Source organism: Martes martes (genome assembly GCF_963455335.1).
Source record: "Martes martes genome assembly, chromosome: 8".
Classification (NCBI taxonomy): Eukaryota; Metazoa; Chordata; class Mammalia; order Carnivora; family Mustelidae; genus Martes; species Martes martes.
The window spans coordinates 131,903,207-131,927,113 of record NC_137895.1 but is presented as its reverse complement, the minus strand read 5'-3'; the positions used below and the strand labels follow the sequence as shown (position 1 = coordinate 131,927,113).

General features: G+C 37.9%; 1 protein-coding gene across 1 annotated transcript in view; it reads right to left on the bottom strand.

The window, feature by feature from the left end:
* Nucleotides 1–1,966: 1,966 nt before the first annotated feature.
* The window catches only part of MTPAP (mitochondrial poly(A) polymerase), a 33,019-nt gene continuing 11,078 nt past the window's right edge, over nucleotides 1,967–23,907 (bottom strand). Inside the window, exons 5-9 of the mRNA XM_080811230.1 lie at nucleotides 17,092–17,303; nucleotides 14,736–14,962; nucleotides 4,802–4,894; nucleotides 4,644–4,717; nucleotides 1,967–2,986 (exon numbers count right to left, since the gene is read on the bottom strand). Coding sequence (XP_080667356.1) covers nucleotides 2,624–2,986; nucleotides 4,644–4,717; nucleotides 4,802–4,894; nucleotides 14,736–14,962; nucleotides 17,092–17,303 — 969 coding nt within the window. The 3' untranslated portion in view covers nucleotides 1,967–2,623. The remainder of the gene's footprint in view (nucleotides 2,987–4,643; nucleotides 4,718–4,801; nucleotides 4,895–14,735; nucleotides 14,963–17,091; nucleotides 17,304–23,907) is intronic.

Here is a 23,907-nt window from a genome sequence, read left to right as displayed (position 1 = left end):
GTTGCACTCCTACAAGGTTTCCCAAAAGGACTGAACAGAGACTGAGGACAGCTACTCACCAACCGAATGCCAGACTCTGGCAAGTGCAAAGTTGCCACATGGGCAAGCTGTGACTGCTTGGTTGCTCTTCCTGATGGCTTTGCTGCGATGTTCCCTGTGCTGGCTTAAAAGACACAGGCAAATGTAGCTTTTCCCTACTGTGGCACCAGCAGGCTGTAAGGAATTGAACAGAGCTGTACTTTAAAGGCCAAGGAATTTCTAGGAACATGACATAACTTGAAACAATTCTAATTCTGTTCTCACCTGACTATAGCCCCTGAGCAAAAGGAAGAAGAGGCTTGTAATGACAGCAGGAAGTCCTACTTCGACTGTATTTTCTCTTCTCCTCTATGATCCCTAGAGATTTGTGAATGAGAGAGATTACAGATTTTTTTCCTAGAATGCCTCTGGCCAATTCTCTAATTTCCTAAGGACTGGAATTATACTAGTGGGCCATAAAATCTGGAACGAAGTAGAAGTGAAATCCATCTGATCTAGGTAGGCTCATATCCAAATTCTTTCACATACTTAGCAAAAGTTGTTGTAGATGAAGGGGACCCAAAGGAAGCTGAGTAACAAACAGCTAGAAAAGAAACACGCTGAACAAAACTTCTTCCTGACCTTATCACCACAATCAGTTTTAAGAAGTGGCAATGACAAGTGCAGATTATCTCTAATATGCAATAAAACCACATTTTAAAAATTTGGGAGATGATACAAAGAACTTATGAGAAAACATTAAATTTGCTTGTAGTAGTCTATGTTCAGTTGACTTGAACGAAACTTTAGATTAAAAGATCCTTGTAGATTAAAATTCATCACATAATTTAATCTCAGCCTGAAAAGTAACACAAACCTACAGTGTCCAAGCTGTTGTATAGATTATCAAAAAAAAAAAAAAAAAGCCAACACACATTTTATGTGCCTAAATGATTATTTTAGGCTTAACACCAACCTAAAAAAGAAAATGTCTGATCAAATATCTGGGATCATTTTATTTAGAAACTCTAACATAGGGACGCCTGGGTGGCTCAGTTGGTTAAGGGGCTGCCTTTGGCTCAGGTCATGATCCCAGCATCCTGGGATCGAGTCCCATATCGGGCTCCTTGCTCGGCAGGGAGCCTGCTTCTCCCTCTGCCTCTGCCTGCCTCTCTGCCTACTTGTGATCTCTCTCCCTCTCTCTCATTCTCTGACAAATAAATAAATAAAAATCTTAAAAAAAAAAAAAAAAGAAAAGAAACTCTAACGTAATTATGCTTTTTAAACCTCTTTTCAATTCCTAGTACAGATTCTAGCCCAACAGAATCAACCTAACTGAAGAACAAATGAAAAATGGCTTTTCAAAGAACTGTATAAAAGAACATTGCTACTTGTTTGTATAAAAGCACGCCAAATATATACGCAAAAATACGGGTATTTGTCTGCTGGTTTCGGATGTAAAATCAAAACAGCAAAGTCACATGAGCACTCCGAGAACTTCGCTGCTTCATGACAATTCTATTAGTGAGTCCCCCAAAATATCCCAAGCAGAGTTCGTTAGAGTTTCTGACCTAAACTGTAAATCTGAATTCTGAGTAGGAAGAATAACTTACATATCACAAAAAATAAAAAATAAAAGTAACACGTATAATGTGTCAGACTCTTGACCTAGCACTTTCCTATGCACCTCATGTAATTGTCAACAAAAATCTGAGAAGCAGGCACTATTATTGTCCCCCTTTTACAGAGAAAGCAATGGGGGCCCTGAGAGGCTGAGTAATTTACCGGGAAGCCAGTCTGGCTCAAGTCCCCTGTTTTCAAGCACTACTCCGCTGGCTTCTAAACCTGAAAGTCCATAGGGAATGTATGGAAATTATATTTCAATACGTATCTGCTTTGAACAGGAAGAAAGGAGGTTTCAAAAAATAAGAAAAAGAATACTGCAAATATCATATAGTAGAAACAGGGTTTTATTTTTGAAAACAGAAAAAGTACCTAATCTAGAATACAATGCACCGATATTTTTATGTATCTGGCTTAGAATACCAAGAATGTACTGAAGGATCTGCACTCATATCTTTTAAAAACATGAACCTTTTTGGAAACCTGCTTTAATTTATATATGAAATAAAACAGGAAAACCTGTTTTAATTTATATGTGAATAAGAGTACTTTGCTTGAAGACTATAAAACTACATACTAAAGAGTAATAGCAAATTCTGAAGCTTTATTAAATTCAATGACTACATATGTACATACCCAAAGTCCTTTTAAATGATTTCCATCCGGGGCCTAATGTTGATATCAATAACGGTTTGATTCTAAAACTGATTTTTTACCTCTTGCTTTGTATAGTTTACCTAAAGTGCATTCCAATCCTCTGTCACCCATTCCTTGTGGCGGACATTCTAGGTGCCGATGGATCTGAGGCTTATTAGGTTGAAAACTCCCAGAACTTCAGACCAGGAGGAGGCCCAGTGAGAAGATCATGAAAAGAGACATCGGATGACAGCGGGCATCTGTGAGAGTTTCACAACAGTTCTTCCAGGCGCTCCAAAGCGCATGTTCTCAGGGGAAACCAGTTCTTAAAGTGAAGGAGGAGCCACTATGCCTGAGTACTAACTGTTCTTTTCCCATTGGTGTTTGTGTCATTTTCTGGACTGCTACTTTTTATGGATTCCAGCAAATTTTTAATTCTTTCACTTGCAGGCTTCTTCCTTTTCTTCTTGGCAAGAGACACACTACTCACCACTGAAGGCAGCAGCAGCGCTGCCAGCCCCCAGGGCTGATTACTTGATGGGGAAGGGCGATCTTTATCTTCCTGACTTAAAATCCAGGCACTTTCTCTGGCCAGATCTACAAATTTTTGTAGCTGGCTTTGATTTACATTTTTGCTGATGTTGAGAGAAGTTTCAAAAGGATTCTGAATATGCAGTGGAGAAGACTCAGGTTTGTTTTGTTCCCTTCCCTGCAGATTATTATAAAAAAAAATGTATAAATATACGAAAGGCTCAGCTATAAGAACAATTCAAGTCTAATAAAATGTCAAAAACAGGGAAAATCCCAGCATTTACTTTACAGAGTAAAGAACTGCTTTCCTAAGAGAATTGGGTATGTATGCATGTTTTGTGTGTGTGTGTGTGTGTGTGTGTGTGTGTGTGTGTGTGTGTGTGTGTATGTGTGTGTGTGTGTGTACTTCTGACTGGGTTTTTTTACCACTGTAGTTCTGCGATTTTTCTTTAGAGAAATATAAATTAGGTTTATAGCTATGGATGATGATGCTCAGATGGGAGTTATCTAGACTAACTCAATCAACAGAAGTATTTTTAAAGTATCAACTGACCTAAGTAAGAGGATAAAGCAAAGGGGAAAAAATGAAAAATAGCAGAAAATAAAATGAAGACACACTTATTTTTGAGACTTGCTAAAAACAAATAGAAGCACACAAAATTAGAATCCTTAAATACAGTAACTAATGTTTCCCAAGAATAAAGTCAGAAAAGAAGAGAAGGAACAAAAGATTATTCACTATTCATTATAAAACACTGCAAGTTTTCTATTACATTCCTAAAGATCCAACTTCTATAAGCCGCTGACAGGTAAGGCCACATCCCATAGAAATAAAAGAAAAGCTAAAGCTGTGATTCATACGACCAGCAGTGATGCATCAGTATATGTAATCTTCTCTTTCAAATGATATCACACATATTACTAAAATATTAACAAAACATATGGCCACGATTCTCCAATGTGAGCAGCACCTCTTTATTCCCTAACTGGTCTCAAGCCCTGCCCAGCAGGGGTCCTGCCTATCCATCACCCCTGAGGCCCAGGGGTAAGAGGACCAAAAGGATAAAGAACTTTATGTGATCAGTGATCTTCTCATACAGAATCTAAGCCATATGAGCCTGCATTCCAGAGCCCTGTGTCCCCTTCTCAGTTCCCCACACTTTTTTGTTGTTGTTGCTGTTAAACAAAATCTCCGTAAGGAGGATAAGAGGCAAGAATGAAAAAAGGAAGAGGTAAATAAAACAACAAAAGAGAATATCTGATTATATGTTTTATGTAGCCAATCTTAACAATGGTTATAACCAAGTACCCAAATGCTAAACAGAATAAACCCAAACAGAGATCTACCTCAAGTATCCCTCATTTGGTAACAAATTTTGCCTAGGATTCTGCTCTGGATTTTCTTTAAAAAAAAAAAAAAAGTCTGTTATTCCAGCTACTCATATGAATCCAAATCATAAATTCATTTGCCCAAATAAATTTATAGAGCTCAAATTGAGAGAACCACTAAAATCAGAACGGCTGCGTATCCTACTTCTTCCATGAACACAAAAGCAGTTTAATAAGAAGTGTATATAAAATTATCTTTCCAGAAGATTTTTCAGAATATATTCCACATTTTGAAGGAGGCAGTATTAAATGCTGAAAGAGCTGGTTTTGCTCTTCCAAATAACTAAATGAATGATCTTACATAGCTCCTTTAGGCATCGATTTCCTTATTAATATCTACTACTTTGGAGCTGAAATATACTAACACGTTAGAGTGCTTTGAAAACTAATTAAACAGTAGTACAGCAGAAGACCACTTAGTCATTAAATATTAAAATATTATTTACCTGTCGAATATTTATGGAATTTTTGTTGAAAGCGAAATTGCCAAAATATTCAAAAAATTCTTTCAGTAGTGATTCTGTAAGAAAATAAAACAAGGAAAATAAGAGGAAGGTCTATTTCAATTAAAAACAAAGAAAAAGAAAAAAGAAAAAACACCTACCCAGTGTTTCTGTGTTTCCTGAAGGTTTAATTCTGTTCAAGTCACTAATAAATGTACAGTTGTGGCCTTCTATTATGCATTTATCTTCTGCACCTTCAAAAAACAGAAATGGAAAATTTTCACATTTCAAACATATTGTCTACTTCAAAAAGGATTTGATAATTAAATCAAAGTTACAGATTAATGTATCCTATTATTAGTGTTATACATATTTACAGTGAATAGGATTTAAAACTTCTTACCAAAAGATTTGAGACTAATTACAGTACAGTGAAATTAGCATTACATTTTTTTTTAGCATACTAAAGTTGTCTATCAACAACCCAACGATTCTTAATCTATCTTTTGAGGTCATCAGTTTTTCAGTTATAAACGAAAATGGAGATAGCTCCCATCCTTCACCAACTCAAATGTTGGCACTATCTTTGATCAAAATATTGAATTTCCTCTCCATTTCTATCCTCATCACCCCTTCATGCATGTATTTGCAACAATTCATCCACGACAAAAACTGAATGGTCTAAGAGTTTTGAAGAACTTCTGGTGATTTCTAAAATGCAGTATTCTGGCAAAACTAGAATTCACTACCACAAAGTAAACAGCACCCTAGACTTGAGCATTCACCTCTTCTAATGGTATCTGTATCTTCAGAAGGATTCATCCCCCTCATGATAAATATATAGTCCGCATGAAATTCCTCGCCCATTCTAATCTACCTTCCACTGTACAATAAGCAGGCAAATTCTCACTCTTCGAAAATCGAATTAACAGCCACCTCATCTGAAAGCATTTCCCAACTCCAAGTTGGCCATCCTCCGTTAGTTATTTCACACTCCATGAGCACTTAACTGACTGCCCTGTGATTGTGTATGCATGCTGCCCATGCCCTACCCCAGTCTGGGATTACGAATGTCGAATGTCGCTGTCCCATTCACTATTCCCCCTCTCCACATCCAGTCTCGCCACAAATGTCTAGCATACAGCAGGCACATAACTAGTATTCTGAATGATCAATTATATTTTGAAGGGATTAAATACAGAAATCAGAAAGAGATTGATAAAGGTCCTTCAAATTTTTGTCTCCTTTTTTTTGTCATTTTCTGTATTTTTTGTTAAGACCTGTGTCACTAATAAAATTTCTCAAGTTACTCTAGATCCTAACATATTAATTTTATGTATTTTTAAAAAAGATTTATTTATTTAGAGAGGGAGAGAAAGAACATGCGCATGATGAGAGGTAGGGGGAGAGGGAAAGGGGAAGCAGCCTCTGCACTGAGCACAGAGTCTGACGTGGGGCTCAATCCCAGGACCATGAGATCACCTGAGAGGAAACCAAGGGATGGATGCTTCAGTAACTGAGCTATCCAGGCACCCCATATATTTATTTTAATAGCAAATTTTATGTCCTCTATTACATTACTTAAAGTACCCTGAAGAACTTATACTCGGTTATACTTAGATCTATTTTTCTTTAAAGATTTTATTTATTTGAGAGAAGGAAAGAGAGAGAGAGTACAAGAGCGTATGCATGAATGGGAGTGGGGGGGGGCGTGACGGGGCGGGGAAGAGGGACAACCTTGATTTCTGACCATGGAGCCTGATGCTCTGCTCAATCCCAGGACCCTGAAATCATGACCTGAGCAGAAGTCAGATGCTTAACGGACTGAGCCACCAAGGCATTCCACACTTAGATCTATTTTTTTATGGGACCCAGGCACATGTTTTACTCTCTCAAATTATCAACAGTTATATTTCTTGTGACACAGTGACAGTCACATATATTCATGGTCTTTTAGCTGTTTTGTCTTTTTTCAGCAAGGTATTTCCAATTAAAGCATTACAGAAAAATGAGATCCACATTAAAACATTTCGAGAACTGTACAATAATGAAAAACCAAGACTGTCTCTGTGACCGCTACTTTTCACTAAACGGGTTTCTAACAGAGTGTATTAAAACTTGGAGGACAAAAAAAGTATCCTCTGATTTAAGATAGGGCCATCTTTGTTTTTTCAAAATTCCTAAGGCATTCAAAGCTAGTAGCTTGACTGTCAAGTCTTTCCTTCTCCTATCGTCTCTGCCCCATTTGTCTACTCTAACACCCAGACAACATGCACACAATCCAATATAATAGCCACCAGCCACATGTGGCTATTAAAATAAAAAATTCACTTCCTTGACCACACTAATCATACTTCAAGTGCCTAAGAGCCACAAGTGACCAGTGCCTACCCTACTATGTATAGTATGGATCTGGAACATTTCTATCATCACAGAAAGTTCTACTGGATAGTACTGCAATAGAAAAACGATTCCCAACCTATTCAGACATATGAACCGTATCACTATTAGTTTAAACCTGCAGTACTCTTTTCTTAAAAGTATTGTATAACACAGTGACAAAAATTTCTAAGTAAATACAAACTCCTGATCATGAGGAAAAGAGCCAGGTAAGCACCTTAATTAACCCATATTAGGAGCTTGATGACACATTCCCCCACCTTTACCTTAAGTGAGCTTAGAAACTATGAAAAAGTAAGGTTATGTATTTACTAAATTTGATTTCCTTGCTTCCTTTGGAAACCTTAGAGCCTCATGGACTGGTATATCCATAACTCTTTTTCAGCATAGTATACATGACAAATGAAATGCACTGAGTAATGTTCTCAGAGACATAGCTACATTGATAACTTACCCACAGTTTTCCAGGCAATTAATATCCACACTACAGGAATTCATAATTAATAACAGGGATCACTACTGGCACTCTTAATAGATTACTGAGGGGCTGCAGTACAGATAATCATGTCTACGGGCTGTGTAATTATTCTGGTTAATCTTTCTGGTCAAAAGAACAAAATCTATACTGTGCCAACTACATGTATTTCTAGTAAGTCACCTTAAGTTGACAGGCACATATGTAAGGGGCGTAACAGGAATAAAGTTCATATGAAGGCTTACTATTTTTTTCTTTGATAACAAATCTTTTGTGATGTCCCATTTTTATAAGAGGAGCTTACTGGAACAAAGCTTGAAGAGCTAAAAGTCATAACTATATTCAGCTTCTAGTAGCACTATTAACAGGTCCAAACGTTCCAGTACGCCATGGATCAGCAGTAATTAAATGGGAGAAGCCAACAGGTGATCCGTGCTGTATAATTAATGCAGACAGTTTAATATGAGGGGGCGGAGGTGCTATTCACTTAGACACATCGCCGTTTTGTTTCCTTCTAACCTACCCAGCCAGAATGCTTTCCGAAATGCCCATCCAAGCGAATGCCTCTCAAGCACTTGGACCTAACCTTGTGAAGAATGTGTTATGGTGATATCTGTGTTATCAAAGGAGCTTTATTTATTGCCTCGTAGCTCACTCAACTCTAGAATGACTCAGATACTATTCTTCACATACACACATCTATATACTGATCGTTCCCTATTAATCACTCACGCTCATCAATGCACAGGGTAAAGTTATACCTGCTTCTCCCACCATGCCATATGCTCCACTAACACTTGGCCTCTCCAGAAGGGAGCCTATATACTGATTAAGAGCACATGCTGTGGGGTAAAGGTGATGAAAGGAACACAAGTGTCTATCTTCACCCCCTCCCCAAACACCAATGAAATGACACTAAAATGACATAAAATCTTAAAGATGAAGAACAGAAGAAATACGAAACAAAAACTTTTCAGTTTTAGAACAGATGGACAAGGAGATCTGAAAAGACTGAATCCTGAACTAGCAGTAAAGAAAGCCAAGAAAAAACCCGATCTACGAGGCAGAGCTCCCAACAACTCAGGAGCTGCGAGCACCAGGGCTAACTGGAAGCACCAAGACTGGAGCCTGATGGCTGAGAAAGCAGTTAGACTCCCCCAGATCTCTTCTTCCTGGACAGAAAACCTTAGGCTTACTTTGGAGAGGATACAAGAAAGGATATCTATACACAGGAAGACAGGAGACACAGATGAGGGTAGGAATATTGTTCTACAAGGAACAGTAAGTAAACAAAAGCGTAGTAAATGTCTACGTGACAGCATGCTAGTAACAGGGTCTTTTCTTCCAGAAAAATAAGAGTCATTTCTGGGGAGTCTGAATAGCTCAAGAGGAATGACCCATACAGTGACATAAAGCATCCTGAGATCATGACCTCAGCCGAAGGCAGAAGCTTTAACCCACTAAGCCACCCAGGTACCCCATCAACTGGACTTTTTAGTTCCTAACTCAAACATGAGCAGAAAATCAAAGACTACCAGACACCTAAGGAAGGCCTCTAACATGACACTAAACTTAAAATGAAAAATGAATAAAATGAAAAAAAAATTTAGAAAAACAGAAGCTACATAAGTAAGAATTAATTAATAGGATATTTGATGACTGTTTTGACAAAAGATTTTAGACAACTCGTAGCAAGCTGGAGATTCAAGTAATGTTAAGTACATGAAAAACTAAGCAAACAAGAAAATAAGGAATATTAAAAACTATTAATTCCAAAGAACAGAAAAAGTTGGGCAGGAATGAAAATTAATTTTAGTTTACTCCATGGATTAGACAGGAACAGCATTTACATAGTCATGAAAGTATAAAGAGTGCATAGCAAAATTAAGCCATAGCCACATTCAGAATATGAGGCATGGAAGAGACATGTGTATGGTGAGGAAAAAAGGTAATTCCTCTTCTTCCATAAAGGGAAGTTATACATACTGTCTAAAACTAAAAATCAAGAAACATGGTCATCGTTTTGCAACATATGCAAATACTGAATCATCACGCTCTATTACCTAAAACCCATATAAAGTTGTATATGCCAATTATACTCCCTAGTTAAATAGAGAAATTACGACACTTTTTGAAAATACAGTTTATAACAGCAAACAGATCAGCTAAAAAAGTTAAAAGTGGTTACCTACAGAGAGAGGCAAAAGGAACAGGAGGCAGAGGCTCAGAGTGTGAGTTACTGTTACTAAGTTCATAGAGTATTTTACTCTTCACCTATTATGTGCATCTGTACTTTGGTAGAACTGAACTTTCAAAATCAGTTCTTTTCACCGAACACCATTAAGAGAATGAAAAGGGAACCACAGTATGTATTTATTTGAGATATAAAGACATACACATGAATCCGCAATGTATGACCAAGGACTCATGAGGAATACATAAAGAATTCCTACAAATGAATCTTTGAAGAAGACAGGCCAAGAGCAAAATTGGCAAAAGACTTAAAGAAACATCACAAGAATTACTCAAGTGACTGATGTAGATATGAAAAGGTGCTCAACTTCATTAGTCATTAGGGAAAAGAAAACCAAAACATGCCATGATGCCCCTACACATACATTTGGAACAGCTACCATAAAAAAAAGATACCACCACGTGTTGGCAAAGATATAGAGCAATTAGAACTTGTCCATAATGCCTGTGGGAGTTTACACTTTGGAAAACTGTTTGGCAGCATCTACTGAAGCTGAATATACCCAAATCCCAAGACTCAGAAATTCTACTCCTAGTTTATACTTGACAGATAGGAGTGCCTCTGCTCACCAAAAGAGATGTGCTAGAATGGTATTAGTAATTACCTGTAATAGTCCCATTAAAAGTAGAATTAAAAATATTTTTTGGTTTGTTCACGTAAAGAATACTGTGCCACAATGACGAGTGGTCCACGAATACATGAACAGTAGGAATGAATCTCCTAAACATAATATTGAGAGGAAAGAAACCAGATGCCAAACAATGCACTCTCTCTGAGACATAAACAGGTAAAATGAACCCATGCTGGGGGGGGGGGGGGCGTGGAAGGGCCCGAAGGGAAGACAGCTAGTGCTTCTGTGGTATTCACTCAGGGAGGACTTCCCATGGGTGTGTTCAGTTTGTGAAAACTGATACATATACACACATGTACTTCTCGATGTAATATATTTCAGTTACCTTAAGAAATTTGGAAAACCTCTCAAAGTTTTCTCACCTATGAAAATAGTAAATGTGCCTTATAAGATTTGCTGGGAGGACTGAATGAGATGGTGTATATGACTTTTTAGCCAAGTGCCCAGCACAGAGTCAGCACCCAATAAATTGTTACTGCATCACACAGAACTAACAATTAAAACTCTCTTCCATCCTGGGGTTTCTGCATCAAAACTGCCAAAGATATTATACCCAGTCATTTCTTCCTCAAACCTTTAATTCATCACAGGAAGGAAGCACAGGGATCCTAAACAAAAAGGTATAATCTAACAACTGTTTATGAAAGGAAAATGCCACAGAAAGCACTAAGTGAAGAAGTAAATTTAACAAAGACAGCAAAGCTGAAATAGGAGAGAACACACAATAACAGACATAATGGGGAAAGGAGCGGAGATTATAAGAAAACACAAAGAAACAGAAATTCAAGAGTAACCAAAATATGAAAGTTTCCATCATGCTCAGTACAAAAAGCTCTCAACTGTAAAATGCTTAGCCTATCCTCTGAAATCTGTTTACTGAACTTCTCCTATGAACCCAATACTATGCCAGGAACGGAAGATGCAGAAATGAATCAAAGACTGCCTGCCCTAAGAAGGCTGGGCCAACACAGGCAGGTAAGTAAGTCGGCAACGTGACAGCTGTTACACTACACATGTGTACCAGGTGTTGGAAGCCAACAGAGCGCTACCTCCAGGAAGCAGGCAGGGGGGAGCCATCCAGGAGTGACTAACAAATGAGATCTTGGACTGGGTTTGTCTTCTCCCTTCCCTGGCAGAACCCTGAAGAGCTCCTCTCCACGGGAGAAGAGGAGGCAGTGAGAAGAAGGCAGTATCAGGCAAAGACAGGTACACAAGAGCAGAACACGAGGATCAGCAAGGAGAGCAGAGTGCTGAGCCTCCAGATTTGCACACAGAAGTGAATGTAAGAGAAGACGAGGAAAGGGAAGATCAAAGGGACCCTAAATATAACTCTACGACCTCTCGATTATTCTAAGTTCCGACCAGGTTTATAAAGCCCTAGAAGTGATAGAAGGTGTTCCAGAAATTCATGCCACCTTCTATTAATAAACAAGCAAGCAAGCATTTTTCTTTTTTAAAAAAGACAAATTGAGAGCCACTATCTGGACATCGAGGGAGAGGCACAATGCAGATTACACACAAGACTTAACTCACTCAGCCAATCAACCATAGAGCACCCGAGATGGTTTTGATGGTTTCAGAGTTTAACATTGTTTTTATTCTTGGGTCCTGCTACATATATACCAATGTGGGACCACTGGTTAAAATCAGGAAGTATAAAAAACATGGAATTTGAAAAATACCTAAATGAATAAAAAAAAAATTTTTATAAAGTCTCCTTAAAATAATCTTCACCACATCCTTAATATACATTCATTTATGAAAAATTCTTTTATAACAAATTCAATGTATTATCAGAACTTCAAAAAATCAAAGATAAAAATGTAGCAATAATGCTATCAAATTCGTGTATTCATTTATTGGCAATTCACACCCACAATGTGCTGTGTGTGGAGATGCAGCTGCAAAAAGCAGCCTGAAAATTTCTCTTACAGTGTTTAAAAGCTATCACAAGGGGCGCCTGGGTGGCTCAGTGGGTTAAGCAGCTGCCATCAGCTCAGGTCGTGATCCCAGGTCCTAGGATCGAGTCCCACACTGGGCCCCTGCTCAGCAGGGAGTCTGCTTCTCCCGCTGCCTGCCTCTCCCCTGCTTGTGCTTTCCCTCTCTGTCAAATAAATAAATAAAATCTTAAAAAAAAAAAAAAAAAAAGCTAACACAAAAAATTGTAAACAACCAATTTGGTATTTTAAAATAGAAAATTAAAGAATTCCAAAACTAGTGTGTCTGTTTTGATGCCATTAGATGTGAATAAAGGTAAATTGTTTTGAAAAACAATTTTAATTGTTTTTTGTTTATTCCATTTGTTTTTTGTTTATTTCATTTATTTGTTTTTTGTTTATTTAATTGTTAATTGTTTATTCCAGAATAAACCTGGAATAAAACCTCAACATGTCATTTTAAGTTTGTCCACCAATCACATTCTTTTTCTAAAATAATTAGCAGAAATTTTTTCAAAAAGACTTTAGAAGTTACCTAAGGATTTCAAGTGAGAATAATATAATAGATGAATTTTTGACAATCATTCTGCTAGTTACAAATAGACCGGTGGGAGGGAAACAAATGGAGGTAAGGAGAGAAGGTAGGAGAACTGCTCCCAGGAAGGGTATGTTAAGGGCCCAACTCTGGCAGGAGTGGCGATTCCTGAGACTGGAAAAGAGCAACAGGCTGTTAGGCACAGTTTGCCCCCTACATCAACTTGCCTCTCTTCTTCCTCCTTTTCATAGCTTCTGCTTTCCTTAGCTTCTAAACTCCAAGAGTTCCATGATTTTTCCCCAAAATGGTTTCTGCGAGGGCAGTTTTTGTTTTTGTTTTTTAAGATTTTATTTATTTGACAGAGAGACACAGCAAGAGAGGCAACACAAGCAGAAGGAGTGGGAGAGGGAGAAGCAGGCTCCCCTGCTGGGCACAGAGCTGGATTCGGGGCTCGATCCCAGCACCCTGGGATCACGACCTGAGCCGAAGCCAGAGGCTTAACAACTGAGCCACCCAGGCGCCCCTGTGAGGGCAGTTTTAAGCATGAGCACACACGGCAAAGGTTGAAGAGGAAGTGCTATTTACAGGTTGTTTATTGTGAGGAAATACCCACATTTTCTGTCTGTCTGTCTGTGTGTCTGCTTTATGCCTCTACCAGATTGTGTGTTACCTAAGAATATCATCCATATCCTCACTGTACCAAAAATGCAAGCCAATGTACAATAAGCAAACCAGGAAATATTGAGTGAATGAATGACCCCAAACAATGAAAGAGCACAGCCATGGATGTTGCCTCTTTAGTTCAACCTCAAGAGAAAACTTCCTACTCTGCCTTACCCTACCCCACTGAGCGTTTTTAAAGCTCGGTTTCAAGCTACACCAGTGCTTAACAGGGTTCACAGGAAGAATTACTTCTAATTTGGATAATGAGAGAAGGTGGCACAGAAGAGAGAACTGAGAGAGGTCACAGTCCAGGCAGAAAAACAAAGAGTCTGAACCGAAGAGCTAAGATGGAGCGTGAGGAGAGGCATCGCGGTAGTGAGCGCAACGTGAGCGCGCATGAGGAGGGACAGGAGAAGAGGCTGGGGGGTCGGTGTGGCTAGATAAGTGAACATCTTCAATACCAAGCTATGTAAATGGAGATTTATTCCATAGGGAATAAAATCCCCTTAAGGTTATTTTAAACCAGGAAGCTTCAGAGATGTACTTTCATCTGGCAGCAGCACACAGGATGGGTCGAAGACACAGTGGCTATACATTTTGAGCATATTCCTTACTTACCTTCTTTTTAGAATTTAGAACTGTTCAGACTTTAGTATCTCTGCAAGCAGTCTACCAAAATGTCAATTCATTTATGATATAAAGAATGTACTTATTTTACAATAATTCACCCAAGATTGCTTGTAAGCTTTTAACTAAAAAACACATTTAGAATCTTTAAAACATTATGAAACTTTTTAGCAACTTCAAGAAAAATCTGGAAATAAATTCAGATTTGGAAAGCCATCACCGAAACTCTGATCCACTCAAAAGTTGTATCTGGGATATGTTTTCCTCCCCCAAGGTCATTCCAGGCTTGGTCAACTAAAAGAGAAGCTCCAATTGTTTCATGATAGCTGTAAACAACCTTGCCAACTGACACAAACAGGACAGAACTTTAAGGGCCTCAGCTTCGCAAATCATCTGCTCTCATGACCCCTTGTGGGCATTAAAAAACACAAAGCACTTTAATTTTAGATTCACAAAGTTTTAAAAATACAGGAGACAAATTTTATGACTAATAAACAAACACACGTGTCTGATAACACATGGTAATTATATTCATTTAAAAAGTCAGAGAAAACAGACTGCTTCCAGTCTTACCTGCTAGAGTTTTTAGGTAGTCAAGTGTTGGAAGAATAGGAGGTGATCTCCTCTGGAGAAAAAAGATGACCATCATTGTAAGAGAGAAATTTGTAATCCAAGAACCAGGAATACTACTCGTTAATGAATGTGCTCGAGCCCAACACCGAATACAGAACACCAAGGCTCTCACTCTTGAGTCGAGAGCACCATAAATATAAAGGAGTTCAGAACTTTTCAAGGCAATCCTTCAAACAAAAAACAAAAAACAAAAAAAAAAAATTTCAACCCCCAAATTATGGCTCCAGATTAGAGTAAAAACACATACCTGGAAACATACGTAAATATCTTACTGTTATCTACACATACTCAGAACACCATGATCAGATAATCAAAAGCATTATGTATATGCAATATAAAATTTAATGTGAATGGCTGAATATCAAATACATTCATTAACATTAAAACACTGTTTTAAATGCTGACAGTCATAATGCAATTGTAAAACTCAGAATTTTTAATCAAAGTTCCTAAACATGACTTAAATAATAAAGGAAACACACTACATCTGTGCTCTTTAGTAACTATCAATAAAGACACTGACACATTTGTAAATGAGAGGCTCTACACCTCACTTTCACACCTTAGTTATCTAGTCCTTTCGCAAGCAAGGAAAATATTCTACTTATTTTATCAAGAGAATATATATGTCTTAAAATTTAGCCAAAATTACGTAAGTCTAACATTTATAAAAACCAAAACCCATGAAGATAAAGTGTCTTTTAAAGAAATCAAATTTCAATAAATAAAATCTTTTAAAAAAATAAATTAAAAAATTTAAAAAAAAATCAAACTTCAGAACCTATTTTCAGAGTCCAGCGTGCTAAACATTACACCATGGAACCCACTCCTCAGAACCCATTTTCAATAAGTTTCCTAGTCATAATGTTACAATGCAAAAAATTATTAATCAAAAATATTTTAAAATTAAGCTCCTACTGATCAAAACATGTCTTGTAATTTCCCAAAGAACCAACAGAGGGAACAAGACCATTAACAGTAACAACTTCAACCTATAAAGTTTCATCATGGCATTTACTTCCTGAGTTTAAAGGAAACAGAACAAACGGCAAATTAGAAATTCCACGTGATTAAATGCGTTATGTAAATAAATCTAAATTAAGCTGAAAATAAGTATCAAATAGTGCAAGGTATTTTATATAAAGAAGCAATGCAGGAGTATAGAAACCTGAAGGATAGTAAAACAAATTTTAAAAACCTGTCCTGACAAGACAATAATCGTAACACTACTACAAAGATGTCATTTTGTTCTAGTTTACATGTTATTAAAAAAAGTAATAATGATAGGAAGTACATTATGTATTTTTATTTATTTTTACTCTCTGAACTACTTGAGAGAAATTCCAAAGCACTCAGCACTGACTTGTTAGTGAACACGAGTTGAAGCAAAACAGCTCTGGAATGGATTTTCTAAATCTGTTTTTGGTAAAGAGTATTTATCTAATAAATAATATAGTAAAATCTGGGGCGCCTGGGTGGCTCAGTGGTTTAAAGCCTCTGCCTTTGGCTCAGGTCATGATTCCAGGGTCCTGGGATCGAGCCCCACATCAGGCTCTCTGCACAGCAGGGAGCCTGCTTCCTCCTCTCTCTCTGCCTGCCTCTCTGCCTACTTGTGATCTCTGTCTGTCAAATAAATAAACATTAAATAATATAGTAAAATCTAATGCATGCAATGAGAATACTACAGTTATGAAATAAACTCAATTGAGAAGTTTCCCTAAGAACGAAAGAAAAGGAATCAAAGTATGGAAAAAAGTGTCATTTGCACCCCATTTTTTTAAGGAAGCAGGTTGCTAGGATAATGAAATGAAACTATGCTAAAGGAAGAAACTATGCGGTATGAAGCTGCGTTGACTGCTTTCTGACCTAAGCAAACACCATATGGGTTTAGGACCCAAACTATATCTGGAGCCAACTCAAAGGTCAAACTCAAGGTGCTACTTTATTTTCTAAATATACTTGGAAGACTACATACAGAACATCTACTCTAGTGCTTTCATGTTGTTACCAGGCTACACAGGTTAAGAACAATGAAACACAGTTCTCAGAAGATGATGTTAGTTAGGTATGATAACACTTTAAACACAATATCCTAAGGTTTTATTCATGAAGACCAAAAAGCCAATAGATATGTATGAGAAAACATTTCCAATTTTTAAATCAAAGTGTCCAAAACTTTAAAAAGTTATTATTATTAAAACATATATGAATCCAAAGCCACTGTTTCTATATAAGAAAAACTATGTTAAAACCTCATAATATTCACATTTAAGATGATAAATTCAAGAGATCATACCTATTATTAGTAGTCAAATCACACTGAAATCCAGAGGCCTGGTGAGAGAACCTCACAAGAGGACAGCGAGCATTTAAGATTTTCTGTACACCCACACAACCAGGGCCAAAGTGGTCAAGGCATTCTCCTATCACGGACAGGATCTTCTGAGTTGCAATCCTTTCTGAAGGAACATTTTTCACTTGAAATTCCATCAGAAAATTTCCGGAGGTCTGAATAATAAAAACATTTGTAAATAGGAGCTTTTTATAGGAAGGAATTTCTTAAAACTTTCTAGAAGGATGCTCTAAATCATTTTTGGCACAACAGAAACCAAAAAACAAGAAACACACACTCAAAAAGTTCTTCATGAAATCAAAGCCAACAGCAGACTTAAAAAATCTTCAGTTGTCTTTTGTTTCTCCAGAGTATAAAGTACTAAATTTAAAAATCACTGGCTTTGTACAATTAACTGATATGCCACTATGTATCATATAACACAAAGTAACATTACATGTAGAACCACTGACTCTATAAATTCAGCGGCCATCTATCTGCCTTTTCCCAGTTAGCCATTACATTATAAAAGATGTTTTAAGCCCACAGTAGTTAGAATAGGGAAGTACATGTACAAATCAAATCAAACAGCAAATAAATCGAAGAAAACAAACTATAATCTGACTTTAACTATATATAGGAATTTAATACAAATGACTCCATAAATCACTGGGATAAAATTACTATTTAACAAATGAGTCAAGTAGCCACTGAAAAAAATAAACTAGATCCTGACTTTAGCCCTTAACCGAAGTAAATTCAACATAAATCAGATTTACACACAAAAAGTTTTATCAGTAAAGTACTAGAAAATAATGAATGTTTTTGCAAGTAGTAAAGGATTTCCTAAGCATGATACAAAATTCCAGAAGATACAAGAGAAGAAATATGATTGTATGAGACCATCTCAAGGTAAAGCATATATTCACTACTAGATAAAAGACAAAAGTAAAACAATAATACATATGTCATATAAAGGACTAATTTCCCAAATTTATGAAGTGTTTATATAAATGAAAGGGAGAAAAACTTACCCAATTCTAAAAATAGGCCAAAAACAAAAATAAGAAATAACAGAAGAAATAAAAATGGCTAACAAATGGCTAACAAAGGCAATAAAAGATGCTCTTGTGGGGTGCCTGGGTGGCTCAGTCATTAGCCATCTGCCTTTGGCCCAGGTCATGATCCTAGGGTCCTGGGATTGAGCCCCACATCAGGCTCCCTGCTTAGTGGGAAGCCTGCTTTTCCCTCTCCCACTCCAAGATGCCCTTGTTTTCTTTTTTTTTTTTTTAAAGATTTTATTTATTTATTTGACAGAGACAGAGATCACAAGTAGGCAGAGAGGCAGGCAGAGAGAGAGGAGGAAGCAGGCTCCCCGCTGAGCAGAGAGCCCGATGCGGGGCTCGATCCCAGGACCCCGGAATCATGACCTGAGCCGAAGGCAGAGGCTTTAACCCACTGAGCCACCCAGGCGCCCCGATGCCCTTGTTTTCTAGAAACTAAAGAAGAAATTAAAACAACACTGGGACTTTTCATTTATCAGTCTGCCAAAGACAAAAGGTTGCCAGGATCACCACTGGCAGGCGTAGGGAAACAGGTATATCCTGTCAGTGGGAATGTAAACTGGGACATATTTGGTAGATAACTGCAGTATCTACTGAAACTCTACTGTATACTTGGACCAGTTACTAAAATTCTAGGAAATTATCCTTAAAAAAAAAAAAACACTTGCTTTGACAGGCCGATTTACAAAGCTATTCACTCACTGTAGCATTATTTGTATGGCACACACCCTTTGGTAATTCTATTTAGTTTAATAAGGCTCCCTACCCTCAACCACACATTTTCTAGAACCCATTCCTCCTAGAAGGATTCAGGCCCTAACAATGTTTATCATAGAAATCCACCCCCTTACTCCCAGCTGAGAGGACCAGGCATGGCAGCTGACGTAAGCACTAGAGGACTGTACCATACAGTCATCTGGAGATCTCTCCTGGGAACTGGACCGGCGGTTCAGAGGCGACCATAAGGCCAAAATATGCACCTCAGAAGCTTTGGGGCAGGCACATTCTACATTGCAAGGACAAACAATATAAAGAAAATCAGTCGGGGTGCAGAGAGTGTAATAGAGGGGAGAAAGAAAAATAAAGCAACTAAGTAGAAAGAAACTGAATACTATATGGGCTCTTGATAATTTACACTTCCTACTTTTAGTTCTTTCCTAAGACTCATCCACATTCCTAGCCCTGGGTTCTAGGATGCTTCCTCTACTTCTTCTTTATTTTGTTTAAGCTAGTTTGAGTTGGTTTCTGTGAACAACCAAGGAGTATTAACTAATACAGCTGATAGTAAAAAAGGGGGGAAAATACACCACCCTAACTAGCTAACAAATAAAGGACTGGTTAAGTAAATTATGGTACATTCTTTCAGTGGAATACCCTGCAGCCACTGAAAAGGATGCAGGAGACAGAAATGCCACGGCACAATTAACTGAAGGGGCAAAAAAAAAGATCAAGTTAAAATCTAAAGATTAACAGTTTTTTGTTACAAAAAAGAGTTTCCACATGTAAAGGAAAAAAATCCAAAACAAAATACATTAAAAGATTCACAACAGTTACCTCTGGAGGTGGTGGAACCATCAAAGATATTTACAGTACACATTTTATAACTACTACTTTATAATCAGAAAAAAAAACCCTTTAAAAATATATACATATGACATGTTTACAAACAATCCCCAAAAATAAATATGTTGTGTTTTCTCTATTTATTGTCATCCAGGTTTTTTTATTTACTAGGAAAAATTATACCTCAGAGAAAGAAGGATTCCTTTAAAAACATTAAAACTTCAAAAATCTAGCTTAGCTTCTTTTTTAAAACATCTTTCTAACTTTTAGTTGCCTAGTCTATTTAAGATTCATACCAATTTACATGGGAAGCAGGAACCCAAACAAGAGTAACCAACAAAGAGGGCACAGAGCTCCTCCACAGAAAACCAAAGAAGGAGAAACATCCTCCATCAGGACTAAGCAGTACTAGGAGAAAGAGACAGATCTGGCGTCAAATCATCTCAGGATGGCAGAAGAAAAGCACCTGGGAGAGTGGTATCAGACCAGATGACAGAGGAGTCATGATGAACTCAGACGTATGGGAAGGATTAGAAGTAATGCACAAGGAAGGAGATAATGAAATTTTTTTAAATTAAATACTATAAATGAGAGAAAAATAAAATCACCGAAGTAACAAGTGAAAATGACACCAGGGAAAAATAGATCTGAGTAAAGGAATCAGGGCCAAGAAATTGGAGAAACTGAACTGTAAGCGGGAATGTGACAGTTACTGAAGCTCTTCACCAAAGAGCCTACATCACCTTTCCGACATTCAGTAAGATGATCGTGGTCCTGTCCCTCTGAGTTAAGTGCAGTCGCATGATGACTTGCTGTCACCAATGAAATATGAACAGAGGCTTTACAAGCCACTTCCAGGCGGAATTTTAAGAACCAGAGCTCAGGGGCGCCTGGGTGGCTCAGTGGGTTAAAGCCTCTGCCTTCGGCTCAGGTCATGATCCCAAGACCCTGGGATCCAGCACCACATCGGGCTTTTTTTTTTTTTTTTTAAGATTTTATTTATTTGACAGACAAAGATCACAAGTAGGCAGAGAGGCAGGCAGAGAGGGAGGGGAAAGCAGGCTCCCTGTCGAGAAAAGAACCTGATGCGGGGCTCAATCCCAGGACTCTGGGATCATGACCTGAAACTAAGGCAGAGGCTTTAACCCACATGGTGCTTTCTACTCAGTGGGGAGCCTGCTTCCCCCTCTCTCTCTCTTTGCCTGCCTCTCTGCCTACCTGTGATCTCTGTCTGTCAAATAAATAAATAAATAAATATCTCAAAAAATAAAAAAAAAAAACAAAACCAGAGCTCAGTTCTCCGCTGTGCCTTTCTACTGCCTTCAGCAGGACAAGCACAGGCCCGGCGGTTCAAGGTCCTCAGCCTGGGAGTTTGAGTGCCCCCTGCTGACCTGCTTTGGCCACACAGCCTTTAGCAATGGTTGATGTGCTAACTCATGGAGATTTGGGAGCTGTTTACCACCAAGGCATAACCTGGACTAATCTGGCCAATGTGAGAAGCAAGAGATACAGAACCACATGACGTAATTCCACTTACATAAATGCACTCTGCACAGAAATAAAACACAGCAATTAGGGAAGACGCAGATGATAAACCATACCTATCACCAGCAAAACAAAGATCCTCCCCAAAATTACTCTTCTCTTACAAATAAAACTTGGAGAAATTCTTCACAGACATCTTACCAATAAACATTTACTAATTTTGCTGTACCTGACACTACTTTGTTTCAGATAAATTTTTAAAACATTACTGCATGTTCTTCGTGACTACTCTGGTATTAGGCCAGTATCTAATAAAAATAAAACACAGGGAGGGTAAGCACCTTGTCCACACAATGATTTAGACAATGGAATAGGACTTAGCCACCAATTTTTACTTCTGTTACCTAAATCCCATCAGATGTAAACCTTTTAGAAAAAAAACTGAAAGAAAGAGCAAGGCAGATTTTAGCTTAAAATTTTGTGCTAAAATGATCTTTGTGATAAGTTAGGGGGCACATTTCCCTTGTAAGCATCTTCCACACATTAGGAAACTTACACAAGTTTACAAGTTTAGTTGCTAAATAACTTTGACTTATTTGTTAGTAAACCATCTGTTTAGTGCCTGTGGTACAAGAATATCTACACAGGCTGAAAGACATACAAGAGTCTAACACCCTCTTCCTAACTCCCCTCAGTCTGGGTCGAATAAAGCAAGCACCTGAACTACAGAGCAAAGTGGTGTACACATACCAAGAAGGAAGAGGAAAGAGAGCTCACAACTACACGAAGCAAAGAGGCTCTTTTACGAAGCTGATGAATTTAAAAGTGCTTCTGGGGGCGCCTTTGTGGCGCAGTCGGTTAAGTGTCTGCCTCAGTTTAGGCTCTGGCCATGATCTCAAGGTTGTGAGATGCAGCTCTGAGCTCAGTGCCAGTCTGCCTATCCTCCTCCCTCCACTCCCCCTACCACTCCTGTGAACACACGCTCTCTCTCAAATAAAATCTTTAAAGAAAAGTGCTTCTTTTTCATTATATTTCATTTTGAATGTTTCTATTAGCAAAGCTATTATAATCATAAGCAAGCACATATTTCAAAGTACACATTTATAACACATTTCATTAATTAAACCTACATACCAAACAATGTCAAATTGTTTAGTGAGACTGGAGCACTGTCTTTTAGTTATTTTTAAAAATTTTTATTTATTTATCTGAGCGAGACAGAATGAGCTGGGGGGGTGGGCAGAGGAAGAAGCAGATTCCCCGCTGAGCACAGCAACGGATGCAGGGCTTAATCCCAGGACCCTGAGACTATGACCTAAGCCAAAGTCAGATGCTTAACTGACTGAGCGACCCAGAAGCCCCTGGAGCACTGTCTCTTAGAATGTCTTTTCAGAATGCCTCTATATTTCAGAAATCGAAGACCCAACTAAAAGTTTCCAACACCTCTACTTTCAAAGAAAAAACTTTTCCTATTTGCATAATAATTAAGTAACTAGGAATACTGTTGCTGATAGTGACCAACATCTGAACACTTATAACATGCCAGGCTCCATTCTAAGTGTGTCATGTGTATTAACTCAGTCGGCCCCTCCAGTGCTCCACGAGACAGGTGCTAGAGCACGACCCCAATCTCACAGCTAGAAAAATGTCAGCATAGAGAAGACAAGTAATTTACAAAGGATCCCAGAACTGGTAAGTAAAGAAGTACCTTCCACAACTTGGCTCTAGAGCACAGGCTTTAACCATTACAATACATTATCATGCACCTCGATTATTTCGCCAAGTCTTTTTACCTACATTAAAAATAACCCAGCACAATTTAAGTGTCCCTGCCAGGAATTCAGTACGATATCAAGTACATGCTAGTCTTATTAGAGGGATGAGCCATTTCATTTTGAGGTACTCTGCCTTCCTTGGCCAGTTTTAATTCAATAAGTATATACTGAGCATATTAACTTATGCCAGGCACCATGTGGGACAGGAAAATGAACCAATATGGCTGCTGCCCCACCCCAGCTTATGACACGGTGGGAGCAATGTATCAGCCCCTAACTAAACCTAACACAGAAGGAATTTGGAGAGAGACAGAAATACAAGCAAGATACTGCTAGAGTTTACAAGGAACTGTGTGACTACAGCTTTGAGGATATACGTAAAGGGAGAGATACAGAAGATAACTTAGAACAGAATTAAGATAGCAAATGTCAGGAAAACTAAAATGTCACTAATTAACATATGCAACATATATAAGAACTCTCATAAGAACTTATAAAGAATATCTGCAAAGAATGAAAAATGTTTTGTTTTCAAAATGGTAAGCTGAAGAGCCACCTGGACATCCACATAGAGAGAAGTACTAGTTTGAAATACATAAGAAAAGACAGACATAACAATCTACATTTTATAAACACATAGAAGTCTTTTCAAAGTTTCATATTTATATTATATTGTTTGGGAGGATGGCAGAAATATTGGTTAACTTTACCTGTTAGACATGCATATTTATAAGAACTAAATAGAATATATAATTTCCAAACTGTATGAGGAAAAAGTGGAATGAGGCAGGAATAAAGCAGTAATCCACAGGAATAAAAGGTACAGCATAAAGAATATTGTCAGTGGTACTATAACAACATAGTACTGTGCCAGACCTGACATGACAGATACT